Source organism: Molothrus aeneus, chromosome 6, assembly GCF_037042795.1.
Source record: "Molothrus aeneus isolate 106 chromosome 6, BPBGC_Maene_1.0, whole genome shotgun sequence".
Classification (NCBI taxonomy): domain Eukaryota; kingdom Metazoa; phylum Chordata; class Aves; order Passeriformes; family Icteridae; genus Molothrus; species Molothrus aeneus.
The window spans coordinates 51321573-51348542 of NC_089651.1; the positions used below are offsets into that span (position 1 = coordinate 51321573).

The 26970-nt window shown below is 40.0% G+C and overlaps 1 protein-coding gene across 9 annotated transcripts in view; it reads right to left on the reverse strand.

The window, feature by feature from the left end:
• Window positions 1-26970, reverse strand: part of BEGAIN (brain enriched guanylate kinase associated) — a 158716-nt gene that overhangs the window by 63658 nt on the left and 68088 nt on the right. For 4 of the 9 annotated variants that reach the window (XM_066551638.1, XM_066551640.1, XM_066551637.1 and 1 more), the window contains one exon: window positions 9681-9770. The exons of the other annotated variants lie outside the window; for them this stretch is intronic. In XM_066551638.1, the coding sequence (XP_066407735.1) occupies window positions 9681-9770 (90 nt within the window). The remainder of the gene's footprint in view (window positions 1-9680; window positions 9771-26970) is intronic. 9 annotated transcript variants of the gene reach the window in all.

The window sequence follows — 26970 nt, forward strand, 5'->3', positions numbered from 1 at the left end:
TAGTTTTATATATATGTAAAGCTAAGAAAATAGTTAAATGGAAAAAAGTACACCCAGGAGAAAGGACAGGACTTATTTGCAAATAAAAAGTATTCTGGTAGTTCTATGTCTTAGAAAACACTAATCCTGTATTCCATGGTCTTCCTGAAACTCTGACAGCTTCAAGGAGTATGGAACTACAGGGCAGGCTCAAAGGTCCTGTAGATTATTCCACCTTTAGCATAAGGGGTTGTCTATTTCTTTTAATGATCTCTAATATTCTGCTCCTGTGACAATCAGTGGTCTGCAAGTCATTACCCACTTTGCTTCATTAAAATATTTCTTTAATAACAAGGACAGTAAATACAATATTAAATATTTAGACTAGTGAAAGCTTCCCTCAAGGGAAGCTATTTTCAAGGTTAATAAAAACAAGTCTTTAAACTTTCCAAAGTGTTATTTTCACTGATTAGCTCTGTTTATATTCATAAAAAGTATAAAATAGATGAAACATATATTTGCACAGAAAATTGTGCTCACAAACATTATCTCAGCCTGCAGCTGTTGGTCAGAGTTAAGCTGTAGTGCTGGCTGGAGAAGCTCCAGGTGAACACATTCCCACTGGATTTCAGACAAAGCTGAGATGCCACATGATAAGGGCCTATTCTGAGGAAGGTGTGCTGGCAAACAAGCAGGTTTTCATTGTACCTGTCTGATCTTCTGCCAGCTCATCTGCCTGGCAGATGGGCTGATGACAAAGGAGTGCTGGCATGCAAAGCTGGGGCTGCTTAGTTCCCTGGAAGCCAGATGATTTCTGGAGCCTTCTGCCTTCAGGTGGCCCACAAAGAGGGAGCTCCCTGAACCTTTACTCCCTAGAGTGATGTCTATGGGTCTGCTGGAGCATTCCAGCAACCCCACTTCTCCACCTCACTGGCCAAACTGCTTCAGCAGCCCTTTCCATGTCTGCCTGCCAGGCCAGGGCTCTGGCTTTAGATGGTTCTGCAATGTTGTTTAAAACCAGAGCAAACCCTTTTTTCTGAACTGGGGAAATTCTCTCTGAATGGACTGATTACATTCCTTCACACTGCTCCTGGAGTGAAAAAAAAAAAAAAAATTGATTAATGGTTTTAGGAGAGAAATTAGCAGTGAAAAGAATGTGAAACAAAGGCAAGATAGATGCCCATGCCATATATACTGAAAAACACCCATATCAAAGGTTCTGATTTCTGGCTAGGGAAACAGTCATAGTAATGCAGCTGTGAAATCCTAAGTAGAAGTAGTTGCATTTTGTGGGTAAAAAGCCTGTCTTGGAAGAAAGAATGTGTAAGAAGGAACTAACCTGGACTGGGTTTTGGATCTCTGAGTTTTGAACATGGCTTTGACAAAGGCTACACCACTCAAGAGAGTTAAGGCAAGACTGAGTTTGCCTACTACTGGTCATGTCTGGCTCCTGTTCTTAGTCAAGAGCAGGCACCAACAGGAAGAAATTAATCTGACCTATTTTAGAAGCCTACTTTTAGATGAGCTGACGCAAATCTGGAAGTCTCCATTTCCGTTCCTTACAAAGGGAATCGAGTCAAGTATCTCAGACGCAGACAATCACATCTCATCAGATAACTCCCCCTCTTCCTGACTCAGTTCTGTGTGTATGACATGAGGTAACAGTATTTCCTTTCTTGTTTGCTTAGATGGCGTGGGGGCCCACAAAAATGAACCACTAAATGCTTCTAAATTGTTTATCAGATCTGCCTCATGTCTGTGATGTGTCACATTCTAAAAAAAAACACTTCATAGGATCAGGAGTATGGAAGAACTGGGGAAAATTAAAAAAATGTATTCTGAACAGAATTTCAAAAATAATGTTTTCTTCTTTCACCCTGTGGGGTTTTGTCTAAGGAAAGGTCAATAACAGTTAACCCTATGAGGTGTTTTCTGTCAAACATTATAAAGATCAGGAGAGGGTCTCTGGGAAAGGCCAAGGGAGGACCTCTGCACCCAGTCATGCCATGCCAGCTTGGGCCACTGATGACAGACAAGGCAGGCTTTGAGGCAGCTTTGTGACCTTGGAAGCACTTTCCCAACACTGTGAGTCTGCTGTGGATCTCTGCAAAGACATGGGATGTTTAGCTCAAGGAAAACAGCCATCCACACACCTGCTTTTGTTTCTGATTTTTGGATGCAACTGATCACCACAGAGAAGAATATCATCAGCCAGGCGAGAGGCACGGCTCTGGGAGACACCTTCCTGACCTGTAGCTCACACCCCAGGGAGCAGCAAGGTGGGAGCAGAGATCTCTGGGGATGTTCACAGCTGGCAGAAACGCCAGCAGGTCCTCAGCACTACTGGGTTACTACTCAATGCAGCTGGACTGCATTGACAGCTTGATTTTGAAACTTCCCAGGAATTTTGGCTCCAGGAGCTCTTGATGACCCATGTCTGGTAGTCTGGATTACCCAGGATTTTTCATTCCAGCACATCTTTGTTTGATATGACTCTGGAATGGGTCTGCATGCTGCCCAAAGTAGAATTGCTGCAAGAAAGGCACCCAAACCCCAGCTTAGGAGGAATAGCTTTGAGATGACAGTTGTGACATTGAATCTGACCCCTCAACAACATTTTTTCAAGTTGTAGTTGTTGGGAAATGAAGTCAAAGCGTTTTACAAGTGTTTTCTAAATTAATGAAAGGTTTTTAATGAAGCAGTAATTGGATTTCTATGTTAATCAAGTTTTGATTATGTGTTACATGCTGAGGGTCACCGTTTCAAAAGGTTAATGCCAAAACTATCTGTCTTGTCTGCAGTTTTTGTGTCTAAACTTGCACTTGCTTCGTCTGATCAGGAGGAGGATGGGATCAAATTACAAAGTCAAGATCCAGTCTGAGAATCCAGCTACAGACTTGAAATTACATATTTTATTGGGGAAAAAGATTACATGCTGCAGCTCAGACTCAGAGTCAAGCTTGCAAATCCCAATTTTCTTGCACTTTTTATTCAGAAGTTTTATTTGTACTTGTTTATGCAAACATGTATCCAAGTTCTGCAATAGGCATTTTCCTGTAAATTCAGGCTCACTCAGACTTTGTTCAGCTTACCTATTTAAAAAGAAAATTACCAAGGTCTGTCAGGATTTTTTCATTACAGCACATCCACCAATTTTCTCCATTACTTTTGAAGAAATTACTTATATTTGAAACTTTGGAGCATGAACAGTTTGCCTGTCAAATTGCATGCAGATCTCTCTTTCCTGTAGATATATACACAAACATTTAGAAAGATAACTTTTGAAGGAGTTTTTTTGCAAGTATTAAATAATTTGAATTTTCTTTGCAGTACGTGCTTTCAAAATAAACAACCTGAAGCTGGGTTTGGATTATGAGAAGGAAGGCCTGTACATATGTTTCAAAACAAATGTGTGGGTGATCCAAATCTGGAGCTCAGATAGTTTTGAAATGACTGATGGACACATAAAACAAGTAATAGAGTCCTTTTCTTAGGTTCCAGGCATTCTGGCAGAATTTAAACCAGAGAAGAGGGACTCTTCATTAAAAAATTTAAAGAGAGTCATTTGGAAGGGAGGTGGGGAAAGGAAGAGATGTTTAACAGTTGAAGTGCCAATGCTGTGGGATTGATCCTTAACATGAAAACCTATTTGAGGCACCTGTAGAGCTCATACAGCTACTTTAAAACAAATACATCACTGGATATTGGAAGGTAACTTTTCTTTACTTTGGACATGAGTACCTCACTCTTTCATAATTCACACAATTAAAAATTCAGACCTGACAAGATATATCACATGGTAAATGTGTCTAAACTGTACTGGCCTTATTCATAAGAGGCAGAAAAGAGTGATCTCTCTTCAAAATGAAACTGCATTATGCTTTGGTTATAATGACCTGACAGTCCTCCCTTGCATAAGGGTGACTCCTGTAACAAATATCAGAAGCCCACAGACACATCTATCCAACACGAGCATGAACTGTAATATCAGGTGATTAAGATACAAAAATTCAGTTATGTGTTGACATGCAAAAAACCCTTAGAGGACCATCTGTCAGCACTGAGTTGTCTTAAGTGAATGCCATTATTGTCAGTGAAACGTGACAAGATTTTTAAAATGTACTCAATAATAAAGGCATACAAGTTTTCCTTTATTTAAAGGTGCTATCCATAACCTAAGGCTCTGAATGGGTTGAATAGAAATGCCACAAATAAAATTTCACCTTTCAGAAATAGACACTAAAGGTGTTTTGATTATTTTAAATGAAGTTTTTCAGCAGACATTTTTGATTCCCCCAGTATACTGAAAAATACCAAGGGCAAATGAAAATGAACCATGAGAATCCAGACCTGTGACCAGGGAGTGTGTAAATGTGCAGGGCACTAAGCAAGGGTACAGAGCAGCCCTGGAGAAGGAAGAATGTGGATTTACAAACCAGCATGTGCACTGTCACTGCTTGGTGCAAGGGCTGAGCAGAGACTGGAGGGCTGAGCCAGCTCTCTGAGGACTGATTTAATGCCTCTGCTAACTTGATTTGGAGCTGGAATCTTCCAAACACACTTCTGTCTCCTGTTAATAAGATGACCGTTTTTGCTTATGAGACACTTCTGAGGTTGAATACCTGAGTATGTGAGAAATGAATGCAGTGCACAGCAAAACAGCAGGAGTCCTGTGCCCAAATTCAAAGGCGACTAAAGCAGAGGGAAAGAGTGGAAGCAGCAGAGGTTGTTAGTATGTTAGCAACTTCTTCCAAGTTGCCTCCTAGTGCCTCTGTTAGGCTCTCCTTGAAGTGGAAACTAATTGTTTTCAGCTCTGGCAGGTAAACTCTTAGTAGCAGTGGCTTAAATGCAAACCTTTAGGCTCAGTAAGTGATCTTACAAAAGTTTGAATAAGGACTGTGTCTGTTCAATTTTTTTCTCTGTATTGCTAGAAAATGAAGGGATGGAGAGCTGGAAAATATGGGTCCAAGAGAAGAAAACCAGCATGGGATTCCAGAAGGAATACATGCTTTCTGGCTTGTTCTCTAGAAGTAGGAAGGACATGTTTATTTTCTTGCCATAATGAAGGACTCCGTTCATGTTTGTGCCCTGCTTCATATTTTCTGCATTGTTCAAATGTTGCCTAGTGCTTAGAGAATATCTGAAATGGATCAGCTGGTTAAACTGGGAGAGAAGGAAGGAAACTTCTGGTGTGGCAAACTTCAGACAGCATTTGTGCAAGAGAGCAGAATCAGAATGACCCTGACCCTTCCTAGGGATTAAGGGATCTTCACTGCTTTCTGTCCAGACTCTGCTGTTCCCATGAGTCTGGAAGAAGGTTCACCCCTGTAAGAGCTGCTATTTCCTGGCTTCCTAGAGGCTGATAAATTTGCACAAAATGTTTGGGTAGCAGAAATTGTGAGTTGCAGTGTAAAGTTTCAGAGTTCAAAAGGTTAAGAAAACCAGCAGCAAAGGCTGACTCCAACAAATATGATGTAACCCAGGCCACTGAGGTGGGGGTTGGCTCAGACAGAAAGTTATTTGAAGTTGTTGAGCAGTTGTTGTCTGCTTTTTAATGTCTGTCAGAATCCTACCCGTCTGCATTGCATCTCACTAGGGAATCCAGACTACCAAGAGGTGATAAGAAAGGGGAAAAAAATAGTAAGGTATTGAAAAATTGAGGAAGCAAAATTAGAGGTAGACTTCAATTTGTGATTAGAAAGCTAAAGAGAGCTCTCCAGATGATTAAGCAGGCTGCCTTCAGTTGCAGTAGCTCTCCTTACAGCTTTGAGTGGCCAGCTTCTAGATTGCTTTGGTTTGTAGTCATGGATAAGCACTCCCTCTGGAAATTACTGAGAGCAGCCTGCCACATCAGCTCACAAGCTTATAAAGTTATATTTTAATTGTGTTATTAAACCTTTCTCACTCTTTTTTTTTGTCTGTTTATTTCCCCAATTCATCTGGATCAAGCTGTGCTGGAACAGAAGTGTGGCTCCTCCTGAATTGTGCAGTTTATGTGTAATAGGAATGTAATGAGAATGGGTGAAGCCCACTGGCCAGAAGCAATCTGAAATTGATCTACTCTTTCTATTAAAGAACTGAGGTTGGAAGTGTGGTAGAGGAATACTGGAGAAATGTGCTCTAGCAGTAGGGATAGAATTTTGTTCCTATTTTATTTGGTATAAAACACCCAGACATAGATTAATGGACAGAGGTTATAATCTCTGTTCTCATCTACACTATTTCCTTCCTTTCCCAATCCTTTTCTCTTTCCTCTGATTTGAAATTCATCTTTGTCTTGCTCAAGGGACTCATTTAGGTGTGTTGGCTTAACACTTTCATCATAAAGGTTATGCTAAGCAGCTGAAAAAATCAAATGTACTCTTCTGGCTCGTGAACCAGTCAGACAGAATTACTACTGGGACTGGAAATGCTACGGCTGTTTTCCTTTATGAGCAGTGTATATTGCATTATTTGAGAAAATTACTGAATTCTCCTTTTAACTACATCTGTTACAGTTGTGTTCTGATCCTCTTTTGTGACAGAAGTCGTGCCAGACAGAAGCTCCTGTTGTGTCTCTATCTTGAATCCATAGGTGCTTGCCTTTAAAACAGTGCCCATGCTTGGCAGATGTTCCTCCTAAAGAGCCCAGGAGGAAATGCTGCCCCTTCAGACACATCCAGAGGTCATGGGTGCAGTCAGTTCTGCGGCAGCCTCTGCTCCCTGGCACTTGGCTCCCCTCACACACAGTCACTGTATGACATTGCTCAAGTGTCCTGCCAGAGAGGTGAGCTCTGGGCACTTTTCTGGAGGGCTTTCTGGCAGTACAATAGATCATTGGTTTGTTAACACAAGCAAGCAATTACATTAAATAAATTAGCAATTTGATTTAATAAATTGATTAAATAATACTCCTAAGCCAGGACACACCCAAATTCTCAGCTGTGCACAAGTAATTCAGATCCTGAGGGAAACTATTACTACACATAGATTCATACACAAAGTGTTGAACAATGAGAGCTACTGGCTCATACCTGAATGAATTTATTTTGCCTGAATATTTCAAGATATTTTTAGTTTTCCTACAATAACAAATGATCCTCAGCTCTTTGATCAACTTGATATTACAGCAAAAGAAAAGAAGGAAAAAAAGAGAAAGGAGTTGCCGTCTGTCATCTGTGGCTAATTATTTCAAGCCCTACCTTGTTTTAACACTGCAGCACACTATTTTGGGACTTGTTAACTGAGAAGCCTTCTACTCTGCAAGAGCATAAATGAGTTCACCTCTAGCAAGTTCCCATGGCTCAGCATGTTGTGCCATCATTTCACACAACTTTCCTCCCAGCTGAATGTCATAATTTATTAGTTCAGTATTTTATCCTGCTCCCCTGGTTGCACTGGCTTTTCAATGTAAGACTCTGGTTTGTCACCTTTTTTTTTCGTGGCTGTTGGGAAAGGAGAGGGAACAGGACTGCATTTTTCCAAACTCTTGTTACCAGCCCTGCACCTTGACACTGGCTCTTGGGTAGTTTTTGGAGTGAGCCAGCAAATGAAAGATCTCTCTGCAAACTTGGAGGGACCAAGTCAGGCAGCAGATGTCCATGGAAAAGCTGCTCACACTCTTCATGCGGAAAGCAATGCACAATGTGCTCCTTCAGAGGGGACCCAGGAGCCCTTTGATTCCACCTCCCCAGCAGATGTAGCACCCCAAGGACCTGTACAAGTGAGGAAGCAGATTCACTACTCCAGACTTTCCCAAAAATTCCTCTCGTGCCTTGAGATGTGGATTGCATAAACATAGGCCATATTTTTTTTTTCTTTTTTTTTTTTTGGACATCTTATAACTGAACTACTTCAGCATTCTGGGTTAATCAAAACTTAGGTTTTTACTAGAAATCTCTTGCTGATACTGTTACTGCTTTCTCATTAGTTTTTAAAGGTTAAGGTGCATCAGGCTGGCTAAAATAGAACCTATCCTCATTTTGTAAATGCTGACACTTGTCATACTCGCTATTTTTCATTTTATCAAACGAATGTTTGGGTTTTTTATGAGTTCCTTCAGCCAGTTGGGATTTTTCAATATAACTAAAAAGCAAGTTTCCAGATATTGTTTTACAGTCTGGATATGTTGAAACATTGAGATTAAGATCTGAGTTACTCAACAGGAAAGAAACAAGCCAGCTTTCAGGAAATACAAACATTTCTCTAAAAATTTAGATCCTTGTGAGCTTTTCAAAAAAGCATATAGGAAAATGAAAATTGTGTTTCAATGGCTATTTATTTTTATTTTTTTTATGAAAGGGGTAAATAGGTTGAGCTAAAATCTTGGATTTGTGCATTTTAAGTTGTATTACACTTGGACATAAACTGTGGTATTGTCCTCTACAAGAGTAAGCGTTTTTTATTCCGTAAGTAAAACTACAAGTAGACTGTGGGGGTAGGAAAAAATTATATTTTTACTGAGCCCTACGGAAGGACAACTAAGTATCATCCCAAGACTCAAAAATTCCATGTGGACATCCATTTTAAAACAGAATGTAAGATCGCACTTAGTGATTACACCATGGATGTGTGAATTTCTTCCGATTTTAAAAGATTTCCAAATATTCAACCAAGTTGGAATTAGGGTTGAATATTTTGTAAAAGAGTTTGATATGCCTGGATTGTGTTTCACTTCACTGGTCATCTCTTGGTTTTAGCAAGAACAAGCAGCAGAGCAAAGCTATTTTTGCATCAAGATCTTGTAAACCCAGGTAAGAGTAGAGTGTACCTGCAGAATCCTAGGGGAATGAAAAGCAGAATTCAAACCACTTTTCCAAGATTGCTGGGGTGTTTTTGCTCCACAGAGTGTAGAACGTGTGAAAAAAAATCAAAAAGAATCTCATTTATGTCTTTCTTACACTATCAGCACTCTTAGGATGAAATGTTTCACACATATTCAGAGAAAATCAATAGACTGCAGGAACCAATCTGAAGCTTACTCTGTCTTTATTTTTTTAACCTAATCACTTTTTTACTTTGAAATATATTACTGTATTTCATATATCATTGAAAGGTATAGGACTAGTGAATGAATTTCTTCTACATACCTGCCACTTGAAATAAAGTCAAGCAAAAAGAATAGACAGTGAATTCAGGAGAAAAGTAGAAAATAATTTAAGCAGAATACAGAAAACTGAGTCATTACTTAAACTTATACTACATGCTGCATAGAAATGTAAACCAAAAGCAGTCATAACTGAACATAACAGTCATCCTTTCAGTGTACTGTACCTATAGCATTGAAAAATCCTTAGTTCAGGAGACTCAAGATTAATGAAAACCTGATAAAGGAAAGAGAATACATATACATACCAGCAATCAAGAAAGGTGGGTGAACTGCCCAGATATCTGTGGTACCAACAGTGAAATGTAATGCACCTGCATTGTCAAACTACTCCATCAGAAAAAGAGATTCATTGGTATAAGGCAGCTGTGGATTTTGCAGCTTCTTAAACAACTTTCAGGTTTTATGCATGTTAGTGACAATTATTACAGGCTTGGCTGAGGCAAGTATCTAGAGTACTATAACAAACAGGTCTGCTGTTATATCCCTAGTCCAGAAAACACAGTGGAGCTGAACAATGAGAGACCACAGACTAACATGAAGAAATGAAACATTTTTACGGACATCAGAAAGTTAGAAAGAAAGCATAACTCACAAAACATCACTTATTAGTTACCTGTCCCAGAGTGTAGGTGAAGATTTTGCGAGCCTGCCCTGGAGAATTCTAGGTTGCCATAGGCAGGTTGGCACCCAGGAATTTCGTACCCTGTAGCATGAATAGAGGATAAACCATGGCTAGGTATGGCTCATAAGACATAAGAGTGATAACCCAGCTAGATTTGCTTTGTATCAGAAGTCTATGGCATAATTTGGTACTAATTATTGTTCAGGATATCTTACTTTAAAGCAGTGTTAAAATTACAAAACAGAGTGATGCTACAGCACACATATTTAGTAACTTGGTTGAATTTTTTAGGGCAGAATAAGCATTTACAATTGACCTTTTGATGGCTCTAAATGGGTGCTACTCCATCTATTTTACTGCAGAAGCATTTGGTCTTAAGATTTGTGAATCAAGCCCTTATATTTTTGCATTCTGAAAACATCAGCTTAAACAAATTTGTGCTTCACTGAAAGAGGGTCATCAAAATTTCTTCTGAGCACCATAGTGAGAGCATTTTTAACAGTGTTAATTGAATCTGGGCTGAGGTTCAAGTCCTGTATACCAGGTTCTGTGCTCATCTACCAGCAGCAGAACAATAGCTGCAAAACATTTGCTGGGAAAGAAAAGCACAAAGAGAAGCAATCTGAACTAGCAATAGAAGCTATGAATAACACACAGCAAAAGCAGATCCTGAGCCCAGGAGAAGGACGAGGCAGGGAAATTAGCAATGAGAACTGTTGCCCAACATTAGCATCAAGCAATGCTGGTAAGATTCACAACAGTCTGTGCAGTCCTTAGTCAAGCAAATCCTCACTGAGGTCAAAGGTGGTTTTTCCTGAGTAAATTCTGAGTAAGGACTATAATATTTGGCCATGCAGAATACCTCATACAGTATTGCTCTATTCATTTTCAATATCAGAAATACAACATAACATTCCTTAAAGGACAAACTCAGTAAAAATCAGTTTTTCCTGACGGAAGCATATCTATATTTATGAACCAGAATCTTAGCATAAACTTTCCCTGTGGTCAGTGATCACCACACATGCAGAAAATCCTACCCTCCAGTATTCTCCATCAGTGGTTACTGCAAAGTAGGGACCTTCTGGGAAACACATGTAAAGATGAACACACCGTTACATACATGACATCTTTCAGGAGTGCTGCAGAGAGCAGCAGAGAATCTTAGTGTTCATGGGAAAGGATAACCCTGCTGAGGCTCTTGCCACTGCTCTAAGTCTGCCCCAGGTTTGGCTTCATGTCAAGGACTGCTGGCAGCAAGATGATGGTCTTTGAGACACCCTGAGGAAAAGCTGTAAGTGAATGCCAGCATGTTACTTTAGTTATACCACTGAGTTGTACCTATGGAAAAACATTTAAGTATCTTTTAACTTCCATATTGGACTTGGATTTAGTATGTGAAGACACACAAGGAAGACAAAAAAAAAAGCAAGGGCCTAAGTATTAAGTGTTGTCATCACATGAATTTATAGCAATATCAACTTTGAAATCAAACCAGAGGTGTGAATAAATCTTTGCAATATAACACCTCGATACTGTTGGTTCTGCAGTGAACTGTCAGTATGACTTTGGATTATCCATTTTTAACAGCTTTTTTAATGTTTTCAAACTGTAAATGTCATAATCAATAAGTGTGTACACATTTAATACACACAGTTCTGTAACACCTTACTGTGCATTTTCATTCTCAGCTATGGATATTAGGAGAGCAGTTGTAGAAATACAGGTATGGAAATGGTCTTTACCAAGACCTCCATTTTGTATTTGCGTACTTTTGGGTACAAAATTGTAAACTACTCCTAAATATCACCTGAGCAATCTTAATATTGAAAAAAAAAATCCCAATCAAACAAAGCAGTATATTTAGCCACAGATTTTTCCAGAATGAGCAGAGATTTTTCAAATCAGTACATTTTGCATATTTCTCTGCACTCTACTAAGAAACCCTCTATAGGAGTGTTTCTAATGAAAAACAAAACTTGAAAATCCTGAGGTGGCTTAAATGAAAACATTAGGGTTTTCAAGCCTGCAAAATTAATTCAATTTGGGCTCCTGGTGCAAAGAAGCCATTTGAGTGCTGAGAAATCTCTGCTGCCTTCATATCCATTACAAGTTCTCCTCCATGTAGTCTTGATCCAATATATCTCATACCTTTTGCTGATATATAGCAAATGGCTTTGCTCTAGGTAACCTTGACAATTTTTTTTAAGGCAGTGAGATGTTTTGACAGAGATGGGAGTGGTGTAAATTCCACTTGAGCTGTTTGTTCAGTGTGTTTCCTGTCATCGTTTTTGTAGTAAGTCACATGTAATTGCTCCATAAATGAGCTAAGACAGAGAAAAGCTCTCCTCTCTAAATGTGGTGGATCTTTCAAAAGCTCCCCAAAGGGATTTAATAACATCCTGTCTCACATAATCAGTGTCAGTTGTAGTCAGTCTAATCCTATTCTCTTATGCAAGGTCAAAAAATAATTAGTAATGGTAAGATTTATTTGCCTGATATTAAACCACAAAAATTAATTTGTCAGCCTCTACAGTTTACATGGGATATTGTTTTAGCATAGGCAAATAAGAAATCATCAAAACAGACAAACATTTTTGTCAAAAGCAACTGCAAATTTTAGAGGAAACAAAATGGGAAAAGCTCCCAGTTCCGTTACTGTGAGGTTTCCTTTCTGGTACAACAGTTATAAGAAATATTAAGGTATTGCAAATAAGAAACCAGCCTATTAAAAATATATTGCAGTCACTCCAGACAATTAGTAGTTTACTACAGGAAAAATATCAGTCTTGAACAACCTGATGATAAAATTTTTCAGATTATAAATTTTTAAAACTACTTTTAATTGTGCCAAGGCAGGATAAAGTAAGTAATTTTTCTCTTATTTCTCCAGAGCTTCACTTATACTTCACTGATGTGATTGAGACCGACTCCAGTGTCAAGTGAGGTTGGAATTTGGACACACCGTTGTAATAGTCTGTGTTTCCTTGTCTTGTCTTGGAACATGCAGTATGTTACTTCAAATATTGTCTGTGGCTCATCTGGCAATAATCTACTTACAGAAATACAGAGAATTTGAAAAAAAAAGACATGGATTTCTCAGTGAAGCATGATTAACACTATCCAGAGAAGAACAGTTCATCATTTTTGTTGCCAGAAGGTCATTGGTCCACTGTGCCTAGAATAGCAGCATGCAGACTGCTGTGCCTATTTAAGAAATAATTTTCTTAAAAATTAGGAAAATAAATGCAATGCTTCTTATGCTACCCTCTCCATATTCTATAGATGGTGAACAATATTTTTTTTCAGTTCTCTTTGAAACTGCAGCTGAATATGGAGGGGTGAGAATCTGTGAGAGAAGCCATTCCACAGATGCCAAGGTCAGTGGCAGAAGGAGGGGCAGGAGGTGCCCCAGGAGCTGCAGCATGGGCAGCCAGGTGCAGGCCATGGTGAGAGAGCTGTGCCCCTACTGTATCCCAAGGGAGGGACTCCACACTGGAGCAGGGAGCATGAAGAGTCCTCCCACTGAGGGGGAGGGAGTGGCACAGACAATAAATCTGTGATGAACTGACCACAGCCCCCATTCCCATCCCCCTGTGACACTTGAGGGGAGGAGATAGATCAGAGTGAAGGAGGGAGGGGTGGTGGGAAGGTGTTTTAAGACTTAGATTTTATTTTCTCATTATTCTGCTCTGATTTTGTTGGTGATAAACAGATCTCCACAAAACAGGTCTGTTTGGCTCATGATGGTGGTTGGTGTGTGATCTCCCAGCACATGAGTCTTTCATAATATTTTCTCTCCCCTCCCTGTCCAGTTGAGAAGGGAAGTGACAGGGCAGCTGTGGTGCGCACCTGGGGTCATCCCACAACAGGATCTATTTTACAGTCCACATGTCTATTTTACACATTTCAAATACAAAGCTGAAAGATTTTTCTGAAATGTGTTTTTAGAAGTTGGATAATTTTGTGGTTGTTCCACTTCTGAGTGGAAGACTTAGAGAGTAGATTTAAGCAGTCTTTAAGCAAAAGTTATCCCAAATCTTACACCTGTTAAAGGGAGAAGGGTTTACTGTAAAGCAGGAAGGAATGTATCCTGGTCTAAATTTTAGCTTAAAGTCAGTGATTTTTAAGACATGAAGGGGATTTGAAAGTCACCCTTAAACTGGGTTGTGCTATTATGATTTCTGTTCTTGCCCAATTTAGCCCTATTTTACCCTGCTATGAACAACTTAAGTGCAGGAACTGCTATTTTTGCTTCTATTAACACCATGAAGCTATTTTAAGGGCATGCTTTTATAAATACTAATAACCTGAGATGAAACATTGAGAGAGCAAGCTGGGAGAACCACAGGGACACCTCAGAACATACTGTCACGACTCTACCTCTACATCCCGTCCTCATTGAGAGGGCACGTGGCTCTGATGCTGATTTAGCATCACAGGCTTGCAAGATGCTGTCAGCTGTGCTTTCCTTCTACCTACTTTCCTCCCAGTCATGCCAGTGTAGGTAACTGGCTGTCATCTCCACAGAACAAGGGGTGAAGCTAATAAAAATGTCAAACAATCCATTTTCTTTGAGGGGGTGGTGGTTCTATTCCTGGAATTACCAGAACTATCCATGACCACAGCATTAAATAGTGTAAAACTGCTGCAGGGTCTGAACAATGTTCAGTTAGTGAATATTTTCAGTATAACTCCCTGGCTGACAAGAAGGGTCCTATGGAAGCATGCATCCCACCAGCTGGGGTATTTTGCAGGGACTGGACCAATAGCTCTGCAGTGCAGACACAGATGCCAACAGAGTGTGTGAGAATATAAGGAGGCTGGGAATGTCCATGAAGCAGACAAGGGAGGAAGATGAGGACACCTGTAAGCAGGGAAGTTAATATCTATTTTATGACAGTATAGGAATACAGAGATGTTGCTCTGCCAGCTCAATTTTACACATTTTAGGAGAGGGTGTTTCTCTGAAAAAGGCCTGCTGGCTTCCACACCTCTCAGTAACTTTCTGATGAGGCAAAAGCCTCCACTTTTTTTTTACTCATCCTATTTCTTGTCTTTTTTTTTTCTGCCTCACTCTTCTAAAAAAGCTCCTGCCAAGGCTTCTCTCCATCTCCAGCTTCGTCCATCAGTTCAATCCCCAAATTAGATGTTTCCTGTATGGCCACTGGCTCTTCTTGGTGCATCATCACCTGCTGCTCCTGGTAAGAGACCACTTCCATGTGCCCTCCTGGGAAGCCAGACACTAAAAAACCTTCACCTGCCATAAAGGGTTAGGGAGAAAGTCTTAGTCTTGAAACTCTGGGATCAAGAACACCTGACTGAGATTGAGCCTATGTAAGATCTAGTTTAGAAACTAATGCTTTTGAAGTGCACAACTTTGAAAGTTTATAAAAACCATAGAACTACAGAATGGTTTTGGTTGAGAGGGACCTTAAAGATCATCTAATTTCAACTCCTCTGCCATAGTCTGGGACACCTTCCACTAGACAAGGTTGCTGGAAGGCCCATTCTACCTAGCCTTGAGCAAGGCCAGGGATGTGGCAACCTGAGCCTTCTTTGGACAACCTGAGCCTCACCACCCTCACAGCAAAGAATTTATCCCTAGTATTTTATCTAAAATTATGCTTTTCCAGTTTAAAGCCATTCTTCCTTGTCCTATCTCAATGCTCTTCTCAAATGTTCCTCTCCAGCTCTCCTGTAAGCTCCCCTTAGGGTCTGGAAGTCCAGCAGATCCTTCTCAATACATTCCATGCCCAGCCTGTATTTGTGCTGGGGATTGCCCTCACCCACATGCAGGACCTTGCTCTTGGCCTTGTTGGACTTCATGAGGTTTGGGGCCACCTCCCAGCCCTGGGGCCTGTCCATGTCCCTCTGGATGGCATCCCTTCCCTCAGCTGTGCCAACTCCAGCTTTATGACAGCTTGGTGCTGTCAGCAAACTCGTGGAGAGTGCACTGAATCTCACCATCCATGCTGATGGCAAAATGTGAAACAGAGTCTTTATTCCTCACAGAGGTATTTCAGCTAGCCCCATGTTAAAGCCAAACTACTGGCTGCAGGGTCTGGAATTCTTTTGTGCTGCTTCTCAGGTGATCTCCTACTGACATGTGATCCCCCTTCAGGCTCTGTTAACAGCGCCAACATCAAACTGGTGGGACTGGGATGGATTGAGATTCCCCTTTCCACCAACTTGGCAATTAGCCTATGCTAATTATAACACAAATTCTTGACACTCTGGAAAGCTCCTTGAAATATTTTAGCTGCAAAGTAGGCTGGTTGAGGTCTTCTTAATGAAGAAAGTAGTTGGCTACTTTTTTTTGCTATGAGTTAACCAACCTTTTTTTCCCTGGTTATATTTTCTGAAATACCTGAGGCATTTTAACACAGAAATGTGGCTTACAACACTCCCATTGACAGAGTCAAAATTTTGCAAAGCATTAAGAAATCTGTCAGTGGAGCATTTTGGGTGGCCTCAGTGATCAGTAAAGCTGCTGGGTCATCACATCTCCCTTTCCTACCTATTTGTCCACCTAAATTTGTCAAACCATGTGGGTGGCCTTTTGTGAAGCAAATGTGTATGAATACGCATACACATGTGTGTATGTATATGTATGTACATCCTTTAAACTGACTGTTTTCAGGAAATAGATGAGGAAAATATTGTGTAAAGGCTTTGAACTGCTATCCTGGGGCTATAAATATGTGAATGAATAATTATTACTCTATTAGGCAGGTTGACAGAGCTGCTGTGGTAGAATTGGAACTATTTGCAATGTTTAATTTTGTTTGTTGATGCCTTCATATAATTGTGTTGCCAAAACACAAATTATATTTCATTCAGACCCAAGGCAGTCAGTTCAATAGAGGTGTATGAACAAAATATAGGGATTTATGACTAATGAATAAATGAACTTTCTGTTCTCAAAATGCTAAGATGACTTATTCTCTGTGTGATAACATAAACTAATCAGTTTTCCATAAATTTCTAATTAACAACAGGCTCTTAAAAGTATCTGTGGAAACAGCTCATATTTTTCCAAACTTTTGCTTTATTTCATTAATGAGGTACTCTAGTTTGTATATTAATATCCAATATTGGCTTTAATGTAGTGGGTTATTGCAACAAAATCCAAGATTGTGAAGCTTTGTCTGCTTGGTGACCACTTTTCTTGGTATCACTGTGGCTTTATACTGTGGCTATATGACTTCACATTTTGTCAGTCATTAAATGCATGAAATATACCAATAGATCTGAAATTTCATCGCTGGCTGAGTACAATGTTACTGATTATTAGATTTGCAGGAGAAAAAAGAAACAGGTGCAGAAGCACTCCCTCCTGCAACTGCAGAAAAATATGACAGGAATTAGTCATTCAGTATCTGCATGGAAATAATCATAAATTGTTAATAATATTTCATTTTGAGTCTCCTTGAGAAGCTGATCATCTGCATATTGTGAAAAACATCAGCTGTACTGACCTACCAGTTATAAACCATTGCTTTAAAATAAAAAGTCACTCTTTTAAGGGTTAGAGATCATCCTTTCAATATAATTCAATGATAGCCGATAGTTTGTATACTTTTAAAATGATTTTTGTTATTTCCAGTGGGAAGCAATAACCATAAATGCATTGTATAGATGCCAAAATATACCTGTTGTTTGTGGACATTTCCCATTGGAAGTGTACTGCTAGCGTGTTTTATATGTCTCCAGAAGGGTCAGTATCAGCAGTGGCTCTCCAATGCTGTCAGTGATAGTGCACAACAGCTTCTCTGAGTATTTATTTTTATGATGAGTTTTTGCATAATGGCAGGAAACAGCTCTCATGAGGAATGGCTTTCTGCATGCAGGAAAACAAATATCAACTTGACCTAAGGGCTGTTCTTTCCTCCATTTACATTGGGTCCTTTTCTTCAACCAGCGGAATAAGAGTTGTTTCTAATGTAATTAGGCCATCACAAATAATTTCCTCCCTGCCTTTTCTCTATCAGAAATGCTTTGTTCCAGTGTCCCAGCAGCAGATCCATTTTTTTCACCCTCTTTTTATGGCATTACTTCAGGCAGTCTTTACAGTACTGCAGCTGCCCTGTCTGAGTGCACTTAAAGCTTTGTTCCAGAGTGGAGAACTTTATGGGGTAGATGTCAGTAAGTATCAGGTTGAGAAGATTTCTATGCCTATGTGTGACTTTTTATCAATCTGAAGGACTTGGATTTGAAAAGATATTTTGGTTTCTTAGTATGGAATATTAAGATGCTTAAGGTATTGGCTGCATAAATTAGTAATATCTTAAAAGCTACCTTCTAAATCCTCTATTGCCAGTGTAATTTTCCTTTTCCCTCATTTTTCAACAGTCTTCCTTGGAGCCTCTAAGTTTGGGAGCTTTAGATAATCACTGACTCATTTTGTCATCTAGGAATGCAGTATGTAAGAGGTCTTTTCTAAATATATTGATGTATTTACTGCCTACATCTACTGTGCTTGTATTTATATTTCATACCTTTTCCAAAGTCTGCTGTGATGATTTTAAGTAGGGGGATGTGAATGTGTGAATAAAATCATACTGAATATAGAGTAGGATTATCTTTACTGAGAATAGAAGGTCTTTTGTGCAAAGACTTGTCTGTGCTTTCAGAGTTCCAGCAATCCATGCCTGGTGCCTCCAGAGAATCTAATAATTACAAGACATCCCTTTAAAACCACACACATTTTACATGGTGAGTAGAGTAAGGCTGACACTTAAGACTCAAACATACCATACCCTAAAGGTGTATCCTAAATTATATCTGGTGGCTCAGGAACTTTCATTTAGTCACTGAGTGCAGTGCTAAAATGGCTTTTAGGCAAAATATCTGTTTTCTAAGCAGGTTGAGTAAACAGTGATGTGAGGTGTTTCAGCAAGAGAAGGAACGTTGGCCTGCTGGGGAAAGGCAGTGATGGTTTTGGGAACATAATGCAGAATTTCAGTCACCCTTTTTCAAGAGAGAGATTCAGTCCAGAAGAGATGCACAGAAAAGGCTTTTTCTGAGAACTGAGGCATCTTAGAAAACAAACTCAAAATAAAGTTTGTCTAGATCAGTCTAAAAAAAGAAAAACTGAGTGGGGATATGGCTGATACTGTAAATGTAACAGGGAAGGGCAAAAATTATTTCCTCTAAAGAAAAGTGGAGGCTTAAGAAGAAATTGATCAAGATTGCATCTTCTACTGGAATTTTGAAGCTTTCTAATGATAGAACATGATTCTGAAACAGCCTTTCAATAAGAGTAGCAGATAGAGAACTTAGAAGGTGGAGTATATGGTTGCCTGTAAATGCAGATTCCTGTCCCCAAATGTCCAGGTTCCTAAATGTCCTTTTTCCTAATCTGATTTTCACAAAAAGGCTATTGTTAAAAGATTTTTTCTAACAATGGATCTCAGCCCTTTAAGATGTCAATCCCTGCAGTAATTGGTACTTGTGGGAGAACAGAATAAGGCACCATAGTAGTACTGCCAATGACTGGAGTCAGAAATGGAAGAAATGTCATTGGAAAAAACAGTCCTACCTTTCAGAACCTGATGCAGCTAATGAATTTGTCATTTGATCTCTGCTAGCAATGCATTTATCAGTTCAACACTTTTATGTGTTTACAATACAAATGCTCTGCTACAGAGCAGTTGAATTTACAATTGAGAATACTATGATTACAGAGATAATATCTAGAGAAACATTCCCAGGAGATGCTTCTAGACAGCTTAAAATCAATAGACATGATGAGTATTTTACATCTCTTCAGACTTTGCTTCTGATTTGACTATCACAACCCTTATCTTTTACCCCTGAAGAGCATGGGTGCTTTCACTGTGGATAGATTTCTGTGTTCTTTTTGCTGAGAAAATTAAGCAGTGAGTGATCTGCTTCAGAAATCTGCTCACTGGAGAATTGGTAAATATGCATGAAAACAACTGCCCTGGAGTATAATCTGAGCTATTTTTATGTTACAGTTTGGTAGGTTAGGAGAAGGAATTAATTAAAACAAGAGAGATTAGACTTCAGAACTTGTTTTTCTGACTCTTCAGAAAACCAGTTGAGGCCTCCTCTTCTGCTTGCCACCACAGCTTTATATTATTTTTGCTAAATTCTGATTTTATTGAAGAATTTATTCAACTGTGACTGTACCTCTGGTAAAATAATTCAGTGAAATTTCCTGGGCTAGCTGGCATGAAGTTTGTCCCTTGTATATCCATGCAGGTTGTCGCTGTCCACCTTGCACTCTGTGGGGCTTTTTGAATTGATTCTTTCTAGTTTTATGTGCCTTCCATTATACAGGGCAGATTTTCTGTTGTCTTAGGGTACACTACATTCATTTTGCAGACACTTCTCTATGCCAGGCACTGTTCTGTTGGACCCTTGGGTATGTCAAATAAACAATACAGCTCCCAATATAGAGACAATCAGTTCACTTTTCTGTTGCTTGACTTGCTCCCTTACCCTTTTCCTTCTTCTCTATTTAAAGTATGAGTTTATTTAGGGAGAGGAAATCTCTTAGGATCATGGGACAGCAACATGCAGTGATGATGAATCCATATCTCAGGATGGGACCTCAAATGTAAAGAGGAAAAACTGAGAGGAAAATTCTGATGGGGGTCTCTTGAGTGGAGGATCTTTTGAGAAAGCAAGAAAAAGACTAAAAAAGCATCCAAGGGATGGCAGCCTGAAGGTGTCTTGAAACCATCCCAATACTCTCAGATCTGTTCAGTGTTATATTTCAAAATAGTTAATGGGGAGATTTCAAAATTATTTCATTATCCTGGATACCAATTTAAACCAGACAAATATCAGTGAAACATCTGAATCCAGAATAATGCAGGAAACAGCTGACCCAGAGGTAAAGAAAATGCAGAATTTCACTACCCTGTGGGTGAGTGCTGTTGAGGGAGATGGTAGGGCCGTGTTGAGGGCTGTGGAGAAGCAGATGTGGTGCTCCTGCTTGTGCCAGGACAAGGGGCCATGACCACTGCTGCTTGCAAGAAGGATGAGCAAGAGTTTTTAGTCTACTCAGAGCATCCTTTCCTTGGGGAGTAGCAGGGGCAGGTCCCTGGCAGAGATAAAGCAGAGAGCTGCCCCGGCATCTGCAGACTTTTTCTATGCCTAAAGCTGCCTCTGCAAATCCCATTCCATTTATTCTAGGGCTTGAAGCTTGTACTGTACCAGGCCCAAGGGAAAAAAGTGCCACAAAACAAAATTGCCAATTTTTGTGCAATCAGAGCACAATTAAATCTATTATGAATAAGTTATCTCCTTAAAAAAAAATCTTAGCTGTTGTGGAAGGTGTCTTATTTAGCACTTAAAAGATGTATATGATCAGGTGAGTCTTATTACTGCTTGGCTAACTCCTGTCATGTGCTTCTTCAAACTTTCTCTTGCCAGAACAGGCTGTGTGGCAGAAAACAGAGTCAGTTTTCATCCAGATGTACATCAGTGAGTCAGGGGCATGAGACTGCTTTCTTCAGTGTAGACAATGTCTGACTAGGATAACAGCTAACTGATGTTGTTAAAATGGATGCTGTTAAAATTAGAGAAACAGAAATGCAGAACATGTAATGGTGAGAATCTGATCACATGGAATAGAGCTCCCAAAGGGAGGTCATCGAGCACTAAAGGTGGGACAGGCTCAGAAGCAATACCTGGCTGAAGTGCAGGCCCTGTTTTCAAGCCATAAGTACAGAAGCATTATTCTCTCTAACCAGTCTCACAGACACACAGAATTTGGGGTTCTGGAGTGCCCTAGGAGGTTATGCAGACACTGATCTGCCTGAGGACAAGTGGCCAAGCTCCACAGCATTACTGGGATTTCTCTGCAAGGCAGGAGGTTCAGGTCCTTGGTGGAGCTGGACCCATTCATGGTGCTTCAAATCCCCCTATCCCACAGGGATGGGAAGTATAGAGTTAGCACAGAGCTCAGCAGCTGTGAGCTCGTATTTTAAAAACCCAGTGGTAGTGGTGTATATCCCACGCTGTCAGTGATTTGAGCAGGGAGCACTGTTTTATTTCAAATTGAAGACCTTAATCTTGTTTCTACTTTTTCTCAGGATATACCCTTACTAGGTGGCTATTAGCTCAGATTTTCATGCCTTCCACTTGAGACTTGACAGTAGATAACCAGGAATACAAAGTCATGAATCCAGCAAGAAAGGAAGCAAAAAAAATAAACTAAAATAAAAATCTCTTCTATATCTCTCCTTTTCCTAACTATACTGTATTTCTCTCTTCAGCTGTTTAAGGACTCTGGGTTCCTTTTACAGGAAAGTACCTCTGGACCCAGGGATCAGTTCTAGAAGCAGTGCCATGCCTGTATTTTGTGCCCAGAATACAATTTGGCTCAGGCAGCAGGAAGACCAAGCATGTGTACTCTAGGTGCAGTACACTAATACTGGATAGGCTGTGCAAACAATTTAAATTTTAACACATTCCTTTGGACTTGGATGCCAAGTGCAACCAATTGTTAATTGGGCCAAAGGTTTGCAGCAATGTTAGCTTGTTATGGTACAAACATGGGAAGCAGAAGGTCTGGTCTGGGAGCTGGTCCCCTCAAACAAGAACACACAACATGCACAGGAAGCCAGAAAAGCAGAATTTCCAGTCTGGTAGTGGGGCCAAGACACCGAGAAATCTGGTTCCTGCTTGTGCAAGCCTTACTGGTCAACAGCAATTAAAGTGAAATTACCAGCTCGAAGGGTAACATTCTAACACCTCCCTGAAGGATACTGAAACTCTGGGCCAGTCCTCAAGGGCTTGCAAGACTACCATGTGGCCCATTCAGCCAAATCTTTAGGGCTGCGGATGTCAAGTGAGCCTGTAAATAGCAGACTGTACTTGCTTTACTCTCGTGTAATTTTAGAGTCTCTAACTCTCCCCTGGTCCCTGCTAAAAGGTATCATTATCTCCTTTGCCAGAAATGTGCTACTGCTTAGTAGCTGAGTAATGGGGGTTGTCTCTGCAAAATAACAGCTTTAGGATCCTGCCAGCTCCAGACCAGAGCTGCATCCTCTCGGCTTCTACAAATGTAGAAGTTATTGCATTAAAGCAGGATACATTAAAGGATTGTCTCTTGCTTGACTTTTGAACTGGGGAAAGCATCAAGCCTGGTAAACAGACACCACAGCTGAGCTGATGCAAATGCCAGGAGTTGGGTAGCTCTTGATGATGAGGTAAGCAGTCCTCCCCAGCCCCCATCTGCTGGGTGGCATTTGCAGAAGCTGGTGACTACTTAATAATGTTATAGTCTGCAAGGGACCTCTGGGAATGTGAGATGAGAGAGGAAGTGTTTGTGGGAGAAAGAAGCACTGAATAAAGATAGCTCATGTGAGAAAACAGCAAGTCCTCAATTATCAAGATAGTGTATTCAGAACAGTTTGTTTTTTTCTTTTTGATCTGACATGTTCTCCTTGCTTTATAGAAAGAGAATTTTGGGAGCTGAGAGGCCACCTCCCCTCAGCTTCACTTGTACATTGCTTGTACATTGCTCATTCCTAATATCCCTTTGATTTCCTCCTGCATAATGAGAACTGAGAGTATAAAATTAAGAGATTTAACTTTCTCAGGTCCTTATATTGCATTTGTGCCGGACAAGATCATGGAAAGGACTGGAATTTCTGTACTGCCTGAGCAGTAACTATTCTGCAGGAAGGTTGACAACCTTGACCATCAGAAGAGCCTGCTCTAACTCACTGCTAACCAGAGCCCTATTGCAAATAGTGAATATCTGATCTCTTGGTATTAGAATGCAGAAATTTCCTCACAATGTATTTTTTTTCTATTTGTTTTGCCTCTGAGCATAGATAAACAGTGTGCTCCATTACTTATTTCAGCAGCTGCTAGTCACTTTCTATCAATCTATGGTCTTTCAGAAAGAAACTGCACTCCTCCAGTGCTACTGGAAGACTTAGGCTTGATCCTGGAAGCTGCATTGCACTTTTAGATGAGCAATCTTCTTGAATACTTACAGAAATATCCAGTCATAGCTTGTTCTAACAGAATCTTTCTTTTTTCATTCTCTTTCTCCCTTGCAAAGTGTATTTTGGCATCATCCCTGAACTTCCTACTGGCAACTACCTTTTTGCTGAGAAGTGACATCCTTTCACGCTCTAATGCCCAGTATCTTGTTCCTGTCTTGTTTACATGTAATCCACTTTTAACAGCTCCAGACATCTTGGCAGGAGGGCCAAAGCAGACTCACTAGCTGTATTTCTTGGCCTTTTGCTGATAAGACTTAGACTCGTTCTGTTCCCGAAGGACCCTCTGATGAGTATGGAAGGGAAATTTAAAATCCTATTCCTTTTCTTCCTTGCTGTGTTCCAGTGCAACAGGAATGGCAGTTCCTGCACTCTGGGAAATACAGACAAGCTAAACTGTTTGGATAGCAAGGGGGTGGAAGGGTATGGGGCCAGCAGTGCCCCGTGTCTGCATTACTGGCTGACACCTGGGAGAGCACTGTAGGAGTCTAACCACAAAACTCTACAATTTCTCTTTATTTGCCTTTGTCTTAAAGGCACATTTTGATACCTTAGGATTAGTTTTTGCCCTGGTGTAGATAATATTGAAGAGACAATGAGAATCTGGGATTTCTGCTTTGATTTCATGTGAATTTTCTGGCCAAACCTATGGCCAAAGTTAAACTTTAATAGTAACATCTCATTACATGACAGAATTTTTATGCTCTTAGATGACTGCTTAATGTTATGTACTTATAACCCAGCAGAGCCATGATCTGCTACCTTCTGACTCCTGAAGACTAATCCAGGCAGATGATCAACTCTATCACCTCATTATTCAGACCTGAGTTAGCAAAAATCCCTCACATATTAGGAAGTTCTGACAGTTGGCCCCTTTTTGATTGTTTTTTACTCTCAGTATATTACAGAACCACTGCAATCAACCATTTGTCTTGGACAATTACACAAAGATAAGACTATGGAAATGGGAAAGGAAAGAAGAAAAAGAAAAAAATTAAGGTTAGTTATGTTTTCAGCTAGCACATTTCTGGTTTATAGCATGAGTTATAAAGAGTTAGTACATTGAATATCAGTATAAAAAGAGGGAATAGGTCACTAAAACTGATGTCAGTCCTGTGCACCTTGTAGAAAGCTGTGTGACCACTTCAACCTTTGCTAGATACTTCATTAAGCGTTAAGGAAAACAAAATAAACAAATAATTTCCATTTTGTAAAGATTTCACATCCTGGTGTGAAAAGGCCTTTCATTTCAGTCTAGTCTTGCTTTCTGATTAACTCCCATGGGTAGTGTAAAAATATTAATAGGTTTTTCTATCCTCACTGTACTGATGTTCAATCACAAGCTTTTTCCAACTCTGCACTTTTTTAGAGGACAGTAATTCATTGAAGCCATTCTTAGCAAGTTGATGTCAATCTGATTACAATTAACAATACATTCCATTTCCATTTCCCACTTTCAAATGAAGTTGAATGATGGCAGTACAAGTCAGAAAAGGGATTTAAAATAAGCTGAGGTCTCTCTAGATTTCTATGAATACAAGGTTCATTCTTTTATGGTAGGCAGCAATTTTTTGTACATATCCCAACACTTTTCTGTTCATTTGGACCTGACAAGGTAAATGAGTAATAGAAGTGAAAAAGGAAAAGTAGATGCAAAGCAAATGCAGTTGTCTGGATTTATTGAGCCCAGTTGATGGTGTTGAAATTATTTTTTCTTATTTTTCTAGTAATTCATTTTGTTCAGGCCTGCTAGTGTATGTCAAACACAACATAAATGAATAAAGAAACCAACCTTTCTTATTCATCAATAGATAAAGAAATAAACCTTATGTGTCAATAAAAACCATGTACTCTAAAATTAGTGTGTCTACTGCAGATCAGAATAATAAATAGAGAACAATTTGTTCCCTTTTATGTAAATTGAATTTAACTATCAATAAGAAATAGAGCAGCTTTTACTTAAAATTGACAGTCCCCCTAATTTAGAAGATAGAAAAACATGGGTAAGAAAAACAAGGAGTTGGCAGGTGAACCACTCCTGTTGTGGGGAGGGAGAACACATCTGAAATGTTCTTGGGGTATACTCCCAGCAGCACATGTGGCAACCAAATCCAGGCTGTGATGATGGCAATGGGCCATGGGAATGCTTTTCTTGCAGTCTTTGACTAGAGAGAATGACCCCAAGGAAAGGAAACTCACTCCCAGCATTGACTCCCCATAGCATTTTCTGGGGACTGTCTGAAAAGTTCTCAAGACATACCATGAGGTTTCATCAGGCTGCAGAAGGAGGTGCCTGAGAGACCTCCTGAGCAAGCTACTGGCAGCCTGTGCTGCTCCAGATGAGCAGGCATGGGGAAAGGTCAGAAGAATCCCCATTTGGAGAGCCTGGACTGAAGCAGAAAGGTTAAGGTGTAGGAGACTGGATGCAAAGAGAGAAACCGAGCACACTCTCCTTTCTCCAATGATTTGCTAGGTACTCGTGCCTCCTTGGACATCACAGCTGAGATGTTTCTTTCCTGGGGCAGTTGTATCCTCACCTTTCATTTGTAGCCAGGGAAAGGAGCAGTGAGTGAGCTCTGTCACTCCATCCCTCCTAAAGCAGAGACCTGATGAGCCTGACACAGTAAAGCCCAAGGTCACTCGCAGAGAAACTTCAGGATGAGCACTCAACTCACAGGGCTGACATTACAGAGCCCTCAGTCACTTGTATCAGGCATCTCTTGGCTAGTGGTATTTCACTCTGTCTTTGAGGATTGTGTTATGAGTTTAGGTTTTTCTCCTCATTCCATTTATTGAGTGTGACTGGAAGTACTGAGAAAAATCTGAGATAGAGATACTTTAAGTATCAGCAGGCTTGGAACAATAACTCCACAGTGAAGCATCACTGGTGTGAAATACTCCAGTATGCTAATTTAGATGTAAAGCTGTGTTAGAACTTGGGTGCTTAAGGTCAGGGTGATGTGCAGAACCTTGGGTAAAATCTGTGGGTTTAAAACTGAAGTATTGGTGGCAGACTGAAAATACTTCTTTTGTGGTACATGCCAGACATGAAAGTTTTAATTAAGTAATGTACCATGGACCTTTTATTTTTCCAGTTATGTGCTTTTTTTACTCTGTTTGGAAACTATACTCGTGTCGCGCTGTTGGCAAGGAAATCTCTGTATTTAACAAGATTAATGCAGTGTTGCTGGTTCTCCCTTGTGGCCTTGAAGCACTTTGGATGTTTGCAAATGCCAAATGAGCCACATGAAACACCTTCAGGTATATGCTGTGGCAAACAGGCTGCA